The sequence below is a fragment of the Lates calcarifer genome, linkage group LG8, assembly GCF_001640805.2.
Source record: "Lates calcarifer isolate ASB-BC8 linkage group LG8, TLL_Latcal_v3, whole genome shotgun sequence".
Classification (NCBI taxonomy): domain Eukaryota; kingdom Metazoa; phylum Chordata; class Actinopteri; family Centropomidae; genus Lates; species Lates calcarifer.
The window spans coordinates 18775567-18788468 of NC_066840.1; the positions used below are offsets into that span (position 1 = coordinate 18775567).

The following is a 12902-nucleotide window of genomic DNA, read 5'->3' on the forward strand; positions in this document are numbered from 1 at the left end:
CATACTTTCTGTTGCCATCGCATCCAATCTCTGTATGACTTCCTGCTTCTCTCTAATGGCTGCTTAAAAAAGAGAGAGCATGATGAACTGATATAACAGAATCTCATACTAGATGTTTACTGATCCCCAAAGTCTTTATGGTTAATGCAGGTCAAATAAGTGAAAAATATGTGTTTTTTTTTCTTTGTTGATGCTTTCACACACAGATCACACACACACACACAGTGATGCATGAAATTTAACAGCAGTGTGTTGTGTGGTCAGAATGAAGTGTGAATCCACCTGGCTTTTGTAGTGTTTGCGTTTAGTATTAGTTCAGAGTAGCTAAAATTTTCAAAATCCTTTTCCGATGAAGCAAGTGGAATATAATAAAATTAGATTATTATTTTTTGACAATAACAGCTTGTAGAAATAGATACGTGCGCACACACACACACACACATCCCTGCACTATGATACAACAGTTAAGAGCCATTATTTTCTTGAGGTTTAACACCACAGTAGTTGCGGATGTGGCTCTGTCCCTGAAAAGTGCAGAGGACTGAAACTATAGATCTTCCGCTTGCATGCCTGCTTTTCTGACCTTTAGGTTCACAGTCATGCAACCTTCATCTTTTCATCCATAGACTCATAAAACTTGAAATTAATCTCACAAAATAAATAAGTATACATTTAATCTTAAATCTATGAAATGAATTTACCCTACATTATATTATTTCAGAAACATTTTTGCGTGGAATTAGAATAGTAGCAGTGATAAAATGAAGTTAAAGAAATATGAGAAACATTTTGGGGAATACGCTTCTTCACTTTCTTGCCATGAGTCAGATGAGAAGGTCAAAATCAGTCTCATGTCTGTACTGTAAATATGACAGATTAGCTGTTTCCCCCTGTTTCCAGTCTTTGTGTTAATCTGAGCTAACTGTGGCTTCATATTTATCCTTCAGACATGAGAGTGGCATCTGACCTCTCATCGAAAGCTAGGCACGAAAGCAATTTTTTTTTTCACGAGCTGGGTTGAAAGCTATATGTTTGTTTAGTTAAACTCAGTGTCTAGTTTGATTGGTTTGAAGATTGGATTGAAGATTGGTGCCCCACACCCACCTCTGATGAGGTCCATATTCAGCCTGGGTCTTGTCCCCTCCCTTATCTGCTCAACAACACACAAGACAAACATCTGCTGGTCTGTGAACCCGACGCTGAGTTGCTTAATTGTTACATATTTAACTATAAGAGATCATGGGAGATTTTGAGAGGCTGGAGTGATTTTTATACTAACTTAGGTTAGAAGAGGAATTGCAGTCTTCTATTTTTAAAAAGTGGTTGCATGGGGTTGAGTGGTTAGAAACAGATATTTTTGTATATTGATTTGTACTAAACAAATGCACATCCAGGAAGGCGGACCTCAAAACTAACTGGTGTTGCTAAATTTAGCCCGCGGAGGCTTCTCATACCTAGTTACATATCCTGTTGATGCCCAAAGTCTTGTATGTTCTGAGTAAACATGCTTAGCGGTCTGTCAGACGCAGAAAAATAGCCAGCCACAGCCTATATCTTGCAGTTCAGCTACTGCATGTGGCTTCACTTCTTGTTTTCACAGGCACTGACGTGCATATACCACAGTACTGTGAAACCAAACCAGACCTTTGCTGGTTCAGACAAACTATTTTTTTGAGCAGTTACAGGTGAAACATCTATTGTTATCATCTATTACAACTATTATACAACAACTATTCTCAAGGCCTGTTTGTCCATAAATAGATGTTATTTTCAGTATTGTAATTATGGGGAGAAACCACTAATCATCTCTTGCACAATGAAAAATGCAGTATCTTTACTTACCTAATGACTTTTTATTGCTGCTCTACACAAGGACGTACAGGATAAAATATGCTAGGCTTTACATTTTGTGCTGTTATGACATGGGGAAAAGTTGGATATTCAAATTTTAACAGGATAATTGATGATCAAGTATAAGGAAAACATAAGTATAACCATTGTAAATAAGTGGTATTTATTCTTTCTTTTTATTTTTCTCAGACAAGACAGATTGAAGTGTGTGACTTCAGCCCCGCTCTATTTATGTAACATGCAGGCAGTGTCTTGCTACTCTCTTAGTTCCTGAGATGACAAGATGACATATCCTCTCTGAAGTGGTTAGGCCCACCAACGGACGTGTAAACAGTAAGCTTTTATCATCAAAGCTTAGCTCTGGCTACCTGAGGTGCTTTTAGGTGTGAGGAAGCAGTAGGGTGTCTCACAGTTGTATGTATTCATTTCTTACTCTCTGTTTCAAAAGGAGTTCTCAGCATTTTAACTTGATCTACTGTCCTATGGGGGAAAGTGGACTTCTAAAAGGATGAATATCCATTTAGAAGTCCCCAGAAATCTTTAGACGATTACCTATGACATAGTTCCCAGCATAACAGTAATTTCAGGATATTGATTTTCTCATGAAGTGAAGATAAAAGTAAAGAACCAAATCAGTTCATCTTAAACATTTGGTAATGTTTCGTCCATTTGATGTATGACACTGTTACAGTTATTTGCAGGTGGGAAGCCAGTGAGGGATCATGGTCAGTCCGCATGGAGAGTGGTAAAATCTACAGGGTTATGGCAAATTACATTCTTCCAGTGAAGTGACTGCTAATGCTATCCAATTAAAACCACAACTAAGAGTCCGCAGTCATGCAGCATGGAAGAAGCTGTTGTATATTAAATAAATAAAACATGAATGTAAGAAACTGTACTTGTGTAATATTAAACAGTGCTAGATGAACTGTTGTTTTACTGTAATGTGACTTGTGTTTCAGGCTATGATGGGTTACGAAACATGTAGCTCAAATTCAAAAGGCCTGAACAGTATGACCAAGTTGTGTTCCACATAACAACATTAACCTGCATGAAGTGAAGATTTGCATCAGTCAGCATATTCTGTGCACTTTTGTGGTGGCCTCTTTTTTTCCCCTCCATCAACATTTCTCACCTTTGAATTGCTTAAGAGGTCTTCCTGTCATAGATGAACCTTACTGTAAATGCCTGAGCATAAATGTCACATCAGAAAAAAACATATTAACTGCTGGTTAACCTTGTGGGAATCAAATCAATTCCGTTTGAAATTTACTTTATCTCAGAGATCAGAGTTTTTGCATTGTGCAAAGAAGGGTGACGGAAGTTCTGCTGTCCTGCTTTCAGGTTCAAGTCTGTTCAGGAAGACTTGAGCAAAAGAGAGTTGAACACCCGCTGAGTGTTGTTTTTGCTGTTGATGAGTCCTGTCATATTGAAGGGAAGAGATGGCCAGTGAGAACAAACTCCAACATCTTCTTACTCACAGCAGTAACTTGAGGGATTTAGTATCATGTCACTGGCAAAATCACTCTGGACTCTGGCAGAGGTGGAAGAAAGTATTTAGATTATTTACAAGGGTAAAAGTAGCAATGGCACACTGTAAAAATACTCCTTTACAAGTCCTACATCAAAAACAGGACTTGAATAAAAGCAGAAATATGAATAAAAGTAAAAAACCTGTGTCTGTGTTATTCTGACCTACTGGATACTTCTTATTGATGCATTAACATACACTTTGGGATAATTTAATTTATATTAATGCATCACAATTTATACAGTTAAGAAATATTTTATATGTAAACTCTTAACGACAAAAATAAATAGTAACTATAGGTGTAAAATAAATATAGCAAAGGCACTGAAATATAGTGGAGCAAAGGTACAAATTAACATGAAAATAAAACACATATCTCAACATTATAGCTGAGCAAATTTTAAGGCAGCTCCAGTCTTTTTTAACCCTGAATTTTGAAAGCTCTTAGGAATTAGTAATTATTATTATGTGTCTTCTGCCTGGGTGTGTTTCACTTCTTTTCTTGATTAAATTGAGTTTTGAGTGCTTAGCACAACAAATTGGGCATCATTAAGAAAATGAAACACTCAGTTTAAAAAACTGTATTTGTGTATGACTGTATATAATAATTTATAAATATAATTCAGTTTTTCAGTCATGATTAAGTTGTTAGTATGTTGCTTTAGTCATTAACTAGTCTGTCAGCTGAAAAGAATAAAGTGTACAACTGAGATTCTCTGATAATGGATCACTGGTGTGCAAAATTTCACAGGAAGTGCATTTCTTATGTTTCAGCCAATCAGTATGATTTCCACCTTTTAAACCTTGATGGCCTTGTGACTAAATCTTCCATTTGAGTGGGAAGACATCAGTTGTGCAAGAGAAGAGCAATGTGTCACAATGATCGGAGGACTGGCTGCTTTGACTCTTCTAAGTTCATTGTGTGAGTGCACTTATTTACCTACTATAACCCACTGTGTGAGTGAAAAGATGGCAAAATTTTAGATACATTATTTGGATAAACCACAAGCAGGTCACTTAATCAACTGTTTTTTTGTCCTATCATGTTGTAACCCTGTTACTGTTTGTCTCTTTTCTTCAGCTCTGATTCAAACTGCAGAGGTTCTTCAGCAGATTCCTCTGACTGTGGTCGTAGTTGGTGATAATTTGAATCTGACATGTCCACTTATTAAGGAACACGCCGGGTTGATATACTGGTACAAACTGAAGTTTGGATATATGGTCCAAACAGTTGCTGCGGGGACGTTTGACAAAATAGCACTTAAAGGACAATTTGACAACCCAAGATTCAAAGTTTCAAAAATAGGTGATCTGTATTCTCTTCGCATAAGGAACATAAGCAAAGAAGATGAAGCAACATACTTCTGTCAAGCAGGATCAGCATATGTAATGAACTTCACTACAGGCACAGTTTTGGCTGTGAATGGTAGAGTATGTTTATTTCAGTGTCTTTGCCTCTTGTAACATAAATACCCAAACAATCACAGTTCATCCTTTTCATGCCCTTTTGTGAATCACACAGATCCTAAAAAGCAGATGCATGTCTATGTGAAACAAAGTCCGGAGACGGCATCAGTCCAGCCGGGAGACCCAATGACTCTCCAGTGTTCACTTCTCTACAAGAACAAAGAAACCAGAGTCCAGTGTCCAGGTGAACACAGTGTGCACTGGTTCAGAGCTGGATTGGAAGGATCAGGTTCTGGTGTCATCTATACGAACAGCAGTAGGGGAAATGAACCAAAGAAGAGGAGCTGTGTCTACAGTTTGTCCAAAACTATACAGGACTCCTCTGATTCTGGGACTTACTACTGTGCTGTGGTAACATGTGGACAAATTCTGTTTGGTGAAGGAACTAAAGTGGAGACAAGTATGTTTTAATATCTTATTTAAATCATAACTCATCTATACTTATCAATATTGAATTACCTTCCAGGTACAGTGTTGATAATAATAATAATAATAATAATAATAATAATAATAATAATATTCTTCTGCTCCATATGTTTAATTTTGGGACGTTGCCTTTTGTGCTCAAAGTTGGGAAACACTGAATTGGTTTTGACAGTTTACAGGCTCTCTGAGGTGGACTTGTAATGGCAACACACATGTAGTGGGTGGGATTTTGGCTGCCTCTGTGTCTTTTCCTGTCTTTGTTCTTTTTGTTTGCTTTTGTGTGAGTGTGTGTTTTCTCTCCATTTCCTGCAGCGCTTTCTATCCCATCGAGAAAAAGAAATTGCAACATTGCAAAAATGTGCAACACTATCACCTAGAAATAACTAATGAACAAAATGCTACATTTATTAACTGCAGCAAAGTTGCACAATGTGTAAGACTATCACACCAGAAACTGGGATACGCTTCCTGATTGCTGTCTGAGGTTATGATCAGGCAAAAAAGTGTTTTGGGTAAGGCTGGGGGAAGATTTTTGTTTTTCTTAACTGTACGTAAACGTGCCGTTTTTCTGTATTAAACCAGACCACAGTCTTTCCCTAACCTTGACCAAATGCTGTGTGTCTAAACATGATCATGAAAAAGTTTAATAATGCTGTATTCACTACAAGGTTGGATATCTTCTGGGTGTAAAACAAATGCATTGTCAGAGAACATCTTACTGATGCAGTTTCAACATATTTACAACTGTCTAAATATGTAAATTAACAACATCTCCTCATTATGTTGCTAGAAAATGAAATAAGATCAGCATTATGTTGCACATTAATTGTACAAGGACATCTAAAGCATTGGATAAATGGGAAGTTTAGACCAGGTGATGGCTCAAGGTAAAGCATTAGTGGGTCAAATTTCATGTCGATCTATCGATCTAGGTGTTGAGATATTCAAGTCTGGACTAAAGTCACATACCAATGAACCAACATCTTGATACTGCCAGGCCCACCATTTGTCTTGCTTGTGCCCCAGACAACATGACCTCCAAAGGGCCCTGACCTGTCCTTGCTGTCCTTAAGTATGTGGACGCGCCAATGGGTGACATATACTTGCATAATAAGGAGGGAAATTATTTTAGACCACTACGTCATGGAAAATTTGGAAAAGACAGAAATAACAAGCTTTTATGTGACTTGCAAATACTAAGTAAAGTTTGCAAAAATATATATATTTGACAAATAGTTCCCACATAATTCAAAGGGCCCGGGACAACTGATATGAACATCGGCAGCCCTGTATAGAGCCATGTCACCAATGTGGCTAAGAAGAAACAATTGTCAATTAGACACTAAGTGGAACAATTGGCTCTAACCCAGAATATGGCTTTAGCTTTCAGCTAGTCTTCTTTGTAAGGAAAAGAATTCGGGTAAGGTCTTTGTTCCTAAAAGGTGAAATACAGCTGATGAGTGCTGTCTGTATGAAACATACTTTGAAGTGTTAACTAAGTGTCTCTTTGTGATTTCTCTCATTCCAGGACAAGAACTTTGCCCATTGGTGATTGTGCTCGGGACTCTGCTGCCCTGCTGTGCCATTGCGATTGCTGCTGTAATTCTCTGCAGAAAGCAAAAGTCTGCTTGTGAACATTGCAAGGGTTGGTTCATTGTGAACATGGATTATTTGATATGTTAACCAAGTCAGGTGACAGCACTTGCTAATGGGCTTTTTGTTTAGTTTTTGTAGTAATTTCAATATTGTTTTGTAAATTAATCATTAAACATTTCTTGAGATGACATTAAGGTTCACATTGAATCTGAAAGCTGCATCTGTTTAAATCAGCATCTGGGTTACTTTATACTGCTCATCTTGTTGCTCTCAGTAATAGAGTGAAAGCCGGGGAAAGGTTATAATGTTTGGTTGTGACTCATTGGTTGTCTCAAATATACAAACATTAAATTGACACATTAACTGTGTTGTCATTGTCAACACATTTTTATTAATGTCTTGCTTTCATGAACAGGAGAAGTATCTGCTTCTGGTCCTGCTGAATATGACAGATCAGCTGTGGATCAACCAAGTTTTGTGGTAAATTTAATCTAAATATCTAATGCATGTCTAGACTTGATGGTGGATGGTGGGCGTACAAAGTGCAGGTTTACAATCTTGAGTCCCATCTGTGGTTTGGCTTCAGGTTACAAAAGCACTTTGGTTAAGGTTAAGGAAAGATTGTGGCTTTAGTTAAATGTAAATAAACATGTGTCTGAAGTCACAGTGAACTTCTGTATTAAATCAGACCACAATCTGTGCCTGACTAACAGCTGTGAGTATCTAAACATGACCACGGCGAAAGCCTTTTTCAAGACTAGCTCAGTTTTTGTTTGCAGTGATTGGGTTAGCATGTAGTAACGTTACTGGCGGTTTAGCCCTTTTCACGTTGTTAATTCTAATTTGAGGAGTCTTAAATGAATGTGAAAAAACTAAGTTTGTCTTGTTGATTGCATGCTACTGCTGCTGCTGCCCTTGCCTGGCTATTGAGCTGATGTCACTCATAATGCATCTTTGCAGCCAGGCAGACAGACATTTTGTTGTGTCTCAATGTGCAAGGGAGGACATCATTTTTGAGGGAAAATGCATGCAATTTCACATTTAAGTCACAAAAGTTGATAAAAGTTCCAAATTAATTCTTAAAAGAGGGTAAATTTGCAGCAATCAACTGACCCTTTATACACACTATAGCTGCACCATAGCTGTTAGTGTGTAATGTAAAAACAATCAACCCATGTTGTTACCGCTCTAGCCTCTAACCTTCAATCATAATTGTTCACAGGATGGAGAAGAAGGAGCGGTGAACTACGTAGCGCTGGATTTCACTTCACGAAAAGCTAAAAGATGGAAGAATAACAGGGAGTTACCACAGGAATGCATGTACGCGAGCATGAGAGATGGTCAGTGAAGGGCTGTCCCCATGAAGGAGAAACAACTGATATGTACATCGTCACATAAATGTCTCCGGTTTAGGTGAATAAAATGAGATGAGGGTAGTTAGATTTTTGCTGTAATGTTACTGTTAATAGCATTATCAGATAGATTAGCTCAGGATAGAGAGAGCGTTTATGTTTTGATGTAAGGGGACCAAGACCATATATTTATTATTATTTGTATTATTAATCTAATTATGACTGGTTGATTCTCAATGAGTCCAGAATCAGAACGGACCTTGGAGAAGCTGCCCTTGTTGTTAATGCAGTGATCTCTTGGAATAATCTTAAGTCGATACTCTAATACCTCTCTGTACCTTTAACACCATTCTCAATAACTGTTCTCTGCCTGTCTGTAATTGCTTTTATTAACGCTATATCTTGTTTTGCTATCAGCTTGATGTTTTACTCACTGTGTATGTCTGCCAACTGACCATGTATAAATAAAGGTTTAACCAAAAAAACCCATTTACACATTGTATAAATTTATTTGATAAGCTGTTTTTAAAAACATGCAAAAGACATTAGATATAAGAGTAATCAGAGAGTTGTTTCATCTAAACCCACGACTCAGGAGTCAGATTTTTATTTATAAGAAAACTTCAGCAGCCTAATGTCATGCCATTACCTGTGGAGTTCCCCATAGGTGTGTTGGTGACACTTGACACAAAACTATTTTCACACCTTCAGTTTTGTTTCCACTGTTTTCTGCCCAAGCTGATGCTGCAATCCTGAACCTAACTTTTGCTCAGGAAGTGATACTACTAACTCCACCTCCCTGGTTCGGGGGTTGGGGGCGGCGGGGGGAGGATTGAGTCATGCAGTGACTGGTTTGCAAAATGGCAACCCCCCAAATTAGGTAGAGTAAAGCAGGACTTTTGTTTAGCTAAGCATTGCAATGGTGTTTCAATATACAGGTGATATTCTTATTCACAGTTCTGGATTTAATAAAGTTTTTGATTCAGTCACTGATGCAGGAGAAGATTGAGCAGCAGAGCAGAGACAGAAAGAAAGAGAGAAGAATTTGGGATGCACCAGCACCAGACGCACATGGGACCTGTTTTCTCCATGTATGCAGACATGAATAAAACACACAAGTTGTGGTTTCCTGCTTTTTAGGAAATAATTTACACATTACTTCAAGGTGCTTCAGTGGGGTCCACTGTACTCTACCACTCTACCACTCTACTATACAGTGTACATGTTGTCATAATCTGTTATAGTAATATGGTCTATTATAGTCTACTAGCATTTTTACATTTTCTAAAATTATTTTTCCATAGTGAATGTGTTTCAAAACACTGTTCTATATAGTATGCAAATGGGATATATAGATTTATTTACACATGGAAAAGATGTGAGCTATTTAATTTAATAACTTTTTATTGTAGCATTTCAGAGCAACAACAAATTTTGTTTTTAGCTAAGATAAAAAGAAACAACAAAACAATTACAAACAAATGCAAACATACTGTGTAACATGATTTAAGTTTCAGATTAAAATGCAAAAGAGTATCAACATCTAACTTGAGAGTACACGCTGTCCTCAGCAAACTCTCTCCTCTGTCTTCCACTTGTTGCTTTTCTTTCAGAGAAATTCAAAGCCACGTAGTTCAATTTGTCCTCAGCTTCAGTCTGTGCAGCAAATTAAATAGTTATAAATATAGTGATATAAATATATGGTGTCTTTAGTATGTGAAAAGAATAACGCTAGATTTCATTTCACTTACAACATCATGTACTTGTTGGCGCCAGTTGTCACTTCTTACTTTTGAAATAGCACTTTCCATTTCTAAAAATGAATTAATCATATTAATAAATATATACAATATAGCATATACATACAATAGATAAAAGCACTTAATTTGGCTTTTATTGATCTGAGCACAAATAAATTTAATCATGTGACGAACAGTAAATGTAACAGGATAACTTTCTCATAACACTTACCTTTAGATTGTTTATGCACTCTTTGGTTGCAGATGAGGACGACATTTCCAATGACAGAAATGGCCAAGCAGATTATTAATATCCCCATTATGATGAATGCTGTGTGTGTTGTATGCGAACTTATCAGCGCTCCTTAAAGAAAATGAGACAAATCAGTTGTGATGATATCAACATGTTTTGAATAATACTTCAATTACTGAGTAGTAACAATAATACAGTTACCTTCAATCTCCAGCTTTGTTCCATCTCCAAAAATGATCTCTCCACATGTGGCCACAGCACAGTAATAAGTCCCAGAATCAGAGGAGCTGATGTTCTTAGAGAAGTGATAAACACAGCTCTTTGGAGGAGAGCGTGCATCAGGTTTCTTCTCACATTCATTAGATTTATTTCCATCAGTGTAGATGATGTTGGGATGAGATTTATCTGATCCAGCTCTGAACCAGTACACACTGTGATCTCCTGAACATGTCTTGTTCTGAGAGTCAGAGAGGACTGAACACTGGAGAGTCACTGATTCTCCTGGACGAACTGGATCAGATACTGTTGGACTCTGAACAACAGTATAGTTTGATGTCCTCTGAGCGTTTCCTTTAAATGAAGAAGGCTGAATTAAATTTAATTTACAGACACTGGAAAAGTTTGTAAAAATAGATTGCATTTACCTTTTACTGACAGATATGTCCCACTCCATTTAGTTTTAATCCACTCCATGATTGCACAGTGATACATTCCTTCATCTTCTTGAATCGTCTTCACTATGGTCAGGTTGATAAAACTCTTATGATCGTTTACCTGTAGTCTTGATTCAGAAAACTCTGGTGTAAACTCAGGTTTTGTAGATTTCCATAGTGTCACAATTAATTTCAGATTATCTCCAGTATTTTGCTTGAACCAGTAGAATTGTCTATTGCTTAACTCTGTACCAGGTAAGACACATGTGAAGGTCACAGGTTCACCAAGATGAACTGTGATCACTGGAACCAGCGAATCTGAATTAAAAGGAAACAAAGAATAGATTGAATTAAACAATTGTGCACAATGTTGAAAAGTCACAATGTGAAATGATGCAGTTCTGGACAGAACAAAACACTTACATCCATGATGTAGAACAAGCAGTGTAACCCACAACACGATCATCCTGACAATGTCTCTTGTTTGGAGACTTGTTGGTATTTCAATGAGTGAAGGAGGTCTGATGATCGTGAGGTCAGACCATCAAATGCATCTGATTGGTTATCACAGAATAGATTCAAAACAGCACTTCCTGTCACACTGGTCTCATCTTGGTCTTTGTGAAGCATATTACCTCTCTTTCATCTTTGGTAGAAAATGTCTAAATTGTTTCTGTCTTGACTTTGACTCTTTTGACCACATTTACCTTTCTCAGAGACACTGTTTTTCTTTGTTCTTGAACTTTAAGCAGCAACTGCCATAGTGATATGTTTTGCATTATATGTCTGAAATGCATCACATCCTGTATCTCAGAGGAAAGATTCACAGGCTGGATCACGAGGGATTAAAGTAGCAAAAACAACTACAAACTCTGGATCAAAGACAATAATGATCCCAGACATGTAACAAAGCATTCAGGCCATCACAGATTATAAAATGATGAATAGTCTGACTGTGAGCAGCAACCGCTCACTGGCAGAGGACCTTTACATGTTCTTTGCCTACATCAACTTATTAGGGAAATGGATAGACTGCTACAAGATCACAATGGACTGACAGTGGACACTAAGGTCAGAAGGTCAGCATCGATGCAAAGAAAGCAGCTGGTCCCAATGGCATCCCAGGGCATGTGTTTAGGGCATGTGATGTCCACTTAGCAAAAGTCTTTACCAAGATTTTCAACCTCTCCCTAACTTACACTGTTGTCCTGATGTACCTCAAATCAACAACCATCCTGCCTGTCCCTGAGCAAAACAATCTAAGTTGCCCGAATGACTATCACCCAATCGAAGTCACCCAAGTAAAAGCCAAATGCTTTGAGATGCTGACTCTAGATCACATCAAACACACCATCCCTTCCATGTTGGACCAGCATCAGCTTACCTACCAAGCAAACAGATCGACATACGACTTAATAGATCCATACTAATGCCTCTCCTTTCTGAGGAAGCAGAGGAGACTCTTTCTTCCTTCCTCCTCTTGTAACATTCCCTCCAGAATAATGTAATGTTGCATAATTCAGATCATCTTGACCTTCAGGCTGTGCAACAAATAAAAGACATTATTTTTAATCATGTTGGGAATCATCCATCCATTATCTATACATCGTGGAGGGCTGGAGGCAATTCTAACTGACATCAGGTGAGAACCAGGGTACTCCCTGGACAGGTTGCCAGTCATTTGCAAGGCTGACATGTAAAGACAAACAACCATCCAACTATGGGCAATTTAGAGTCACCAGTTAACCTAACCTGCATGTATTTAGACTGTGGGAGGAAGCTGGAGTATGTGGAGAGAACTCAAGCAGGCATAGTGAGAACATCTAAACATCTCTACTGGTTCAGAGGTGGATCAGATAAATCTCATCCAAACATCATCTACACTGACGGAAATGATTGTGAGAAAAGATCAGAATCTCTGAAGAGCTGTGTTTATCGCTTCTCTAAGAACGTCAGCTCCTCTGATTCTGGGACTTATTATTGTGCTGTGGCCACATGTGGAGAGATCATTTTTGGAGATGGAACAAAACTGTT

General features: G+C 37.8%; 2 protein-coding genes across 3 annotated transcripts; one reads left to right on the top strand and one right to left on the bottom strand.

Annotated features, from left to right (window-relative positions):
* Nucleotides 1–4172: 4172 nt before the first annotated feature.
* Nucleotides 4173–8706, top strand: LOC108895089 (uncharacterized). Of its 2 annotated transcripts, XM_018693755.2 has the most exons (6): nt 4173–4304; nt 4464–4808; nt 4905–5249; nt 6804–6920; nt 7287–7351; nt 8094–8706. In XM_018693755.2, exons 1-6 carry the CDS (start codon nt 4262–4264, stop codon nt 8217–8219), a joined length of 1041 nt encoding a protein of 346 aa, XP_018549271.1. In that variant the 5' UTR covers nt 4173–4261; the 3' UTR covers nt 8220–8706. The 2 variants fall into 2 exon arrangements, with proteins under 2 accessions (XP_018549271.1, XP_050928469.1); XM_051072512.1 differs by lacking the exon at nt 8094–8706 and having other exon boundaries at nt 6804–6967; nt 7287–7335.
* A 909-nt stretch (nt 8707–9615) lies between these two features.
* LOC108895088 (signal-regulatory protein beta-2) lies at nt 9616–12427 on the bottom strand. Its single transcript, XM_018693753.2, has 6 exons — nt 11292–12427; nt 10860–11186; nt 10417–10785; nt 10195–10326; nt 9975–10036; nt 9616–9879 (listed from the first exon to the last, which is right to left on the bottom strand). The coding sequence occupies exons 1-6, from the start codon at nt 11332–11334 to the stop codon at nt 9760–9762; spliced, it is 1053 nt and encodes a 350-aa protein (XP_018549269.1). The 5' UTR covers nt 11335–12427; the 3' UTR covers nt 9616–9759.
* Nucleotides 12428–12902: the final 475 nt, after the last annotated feature.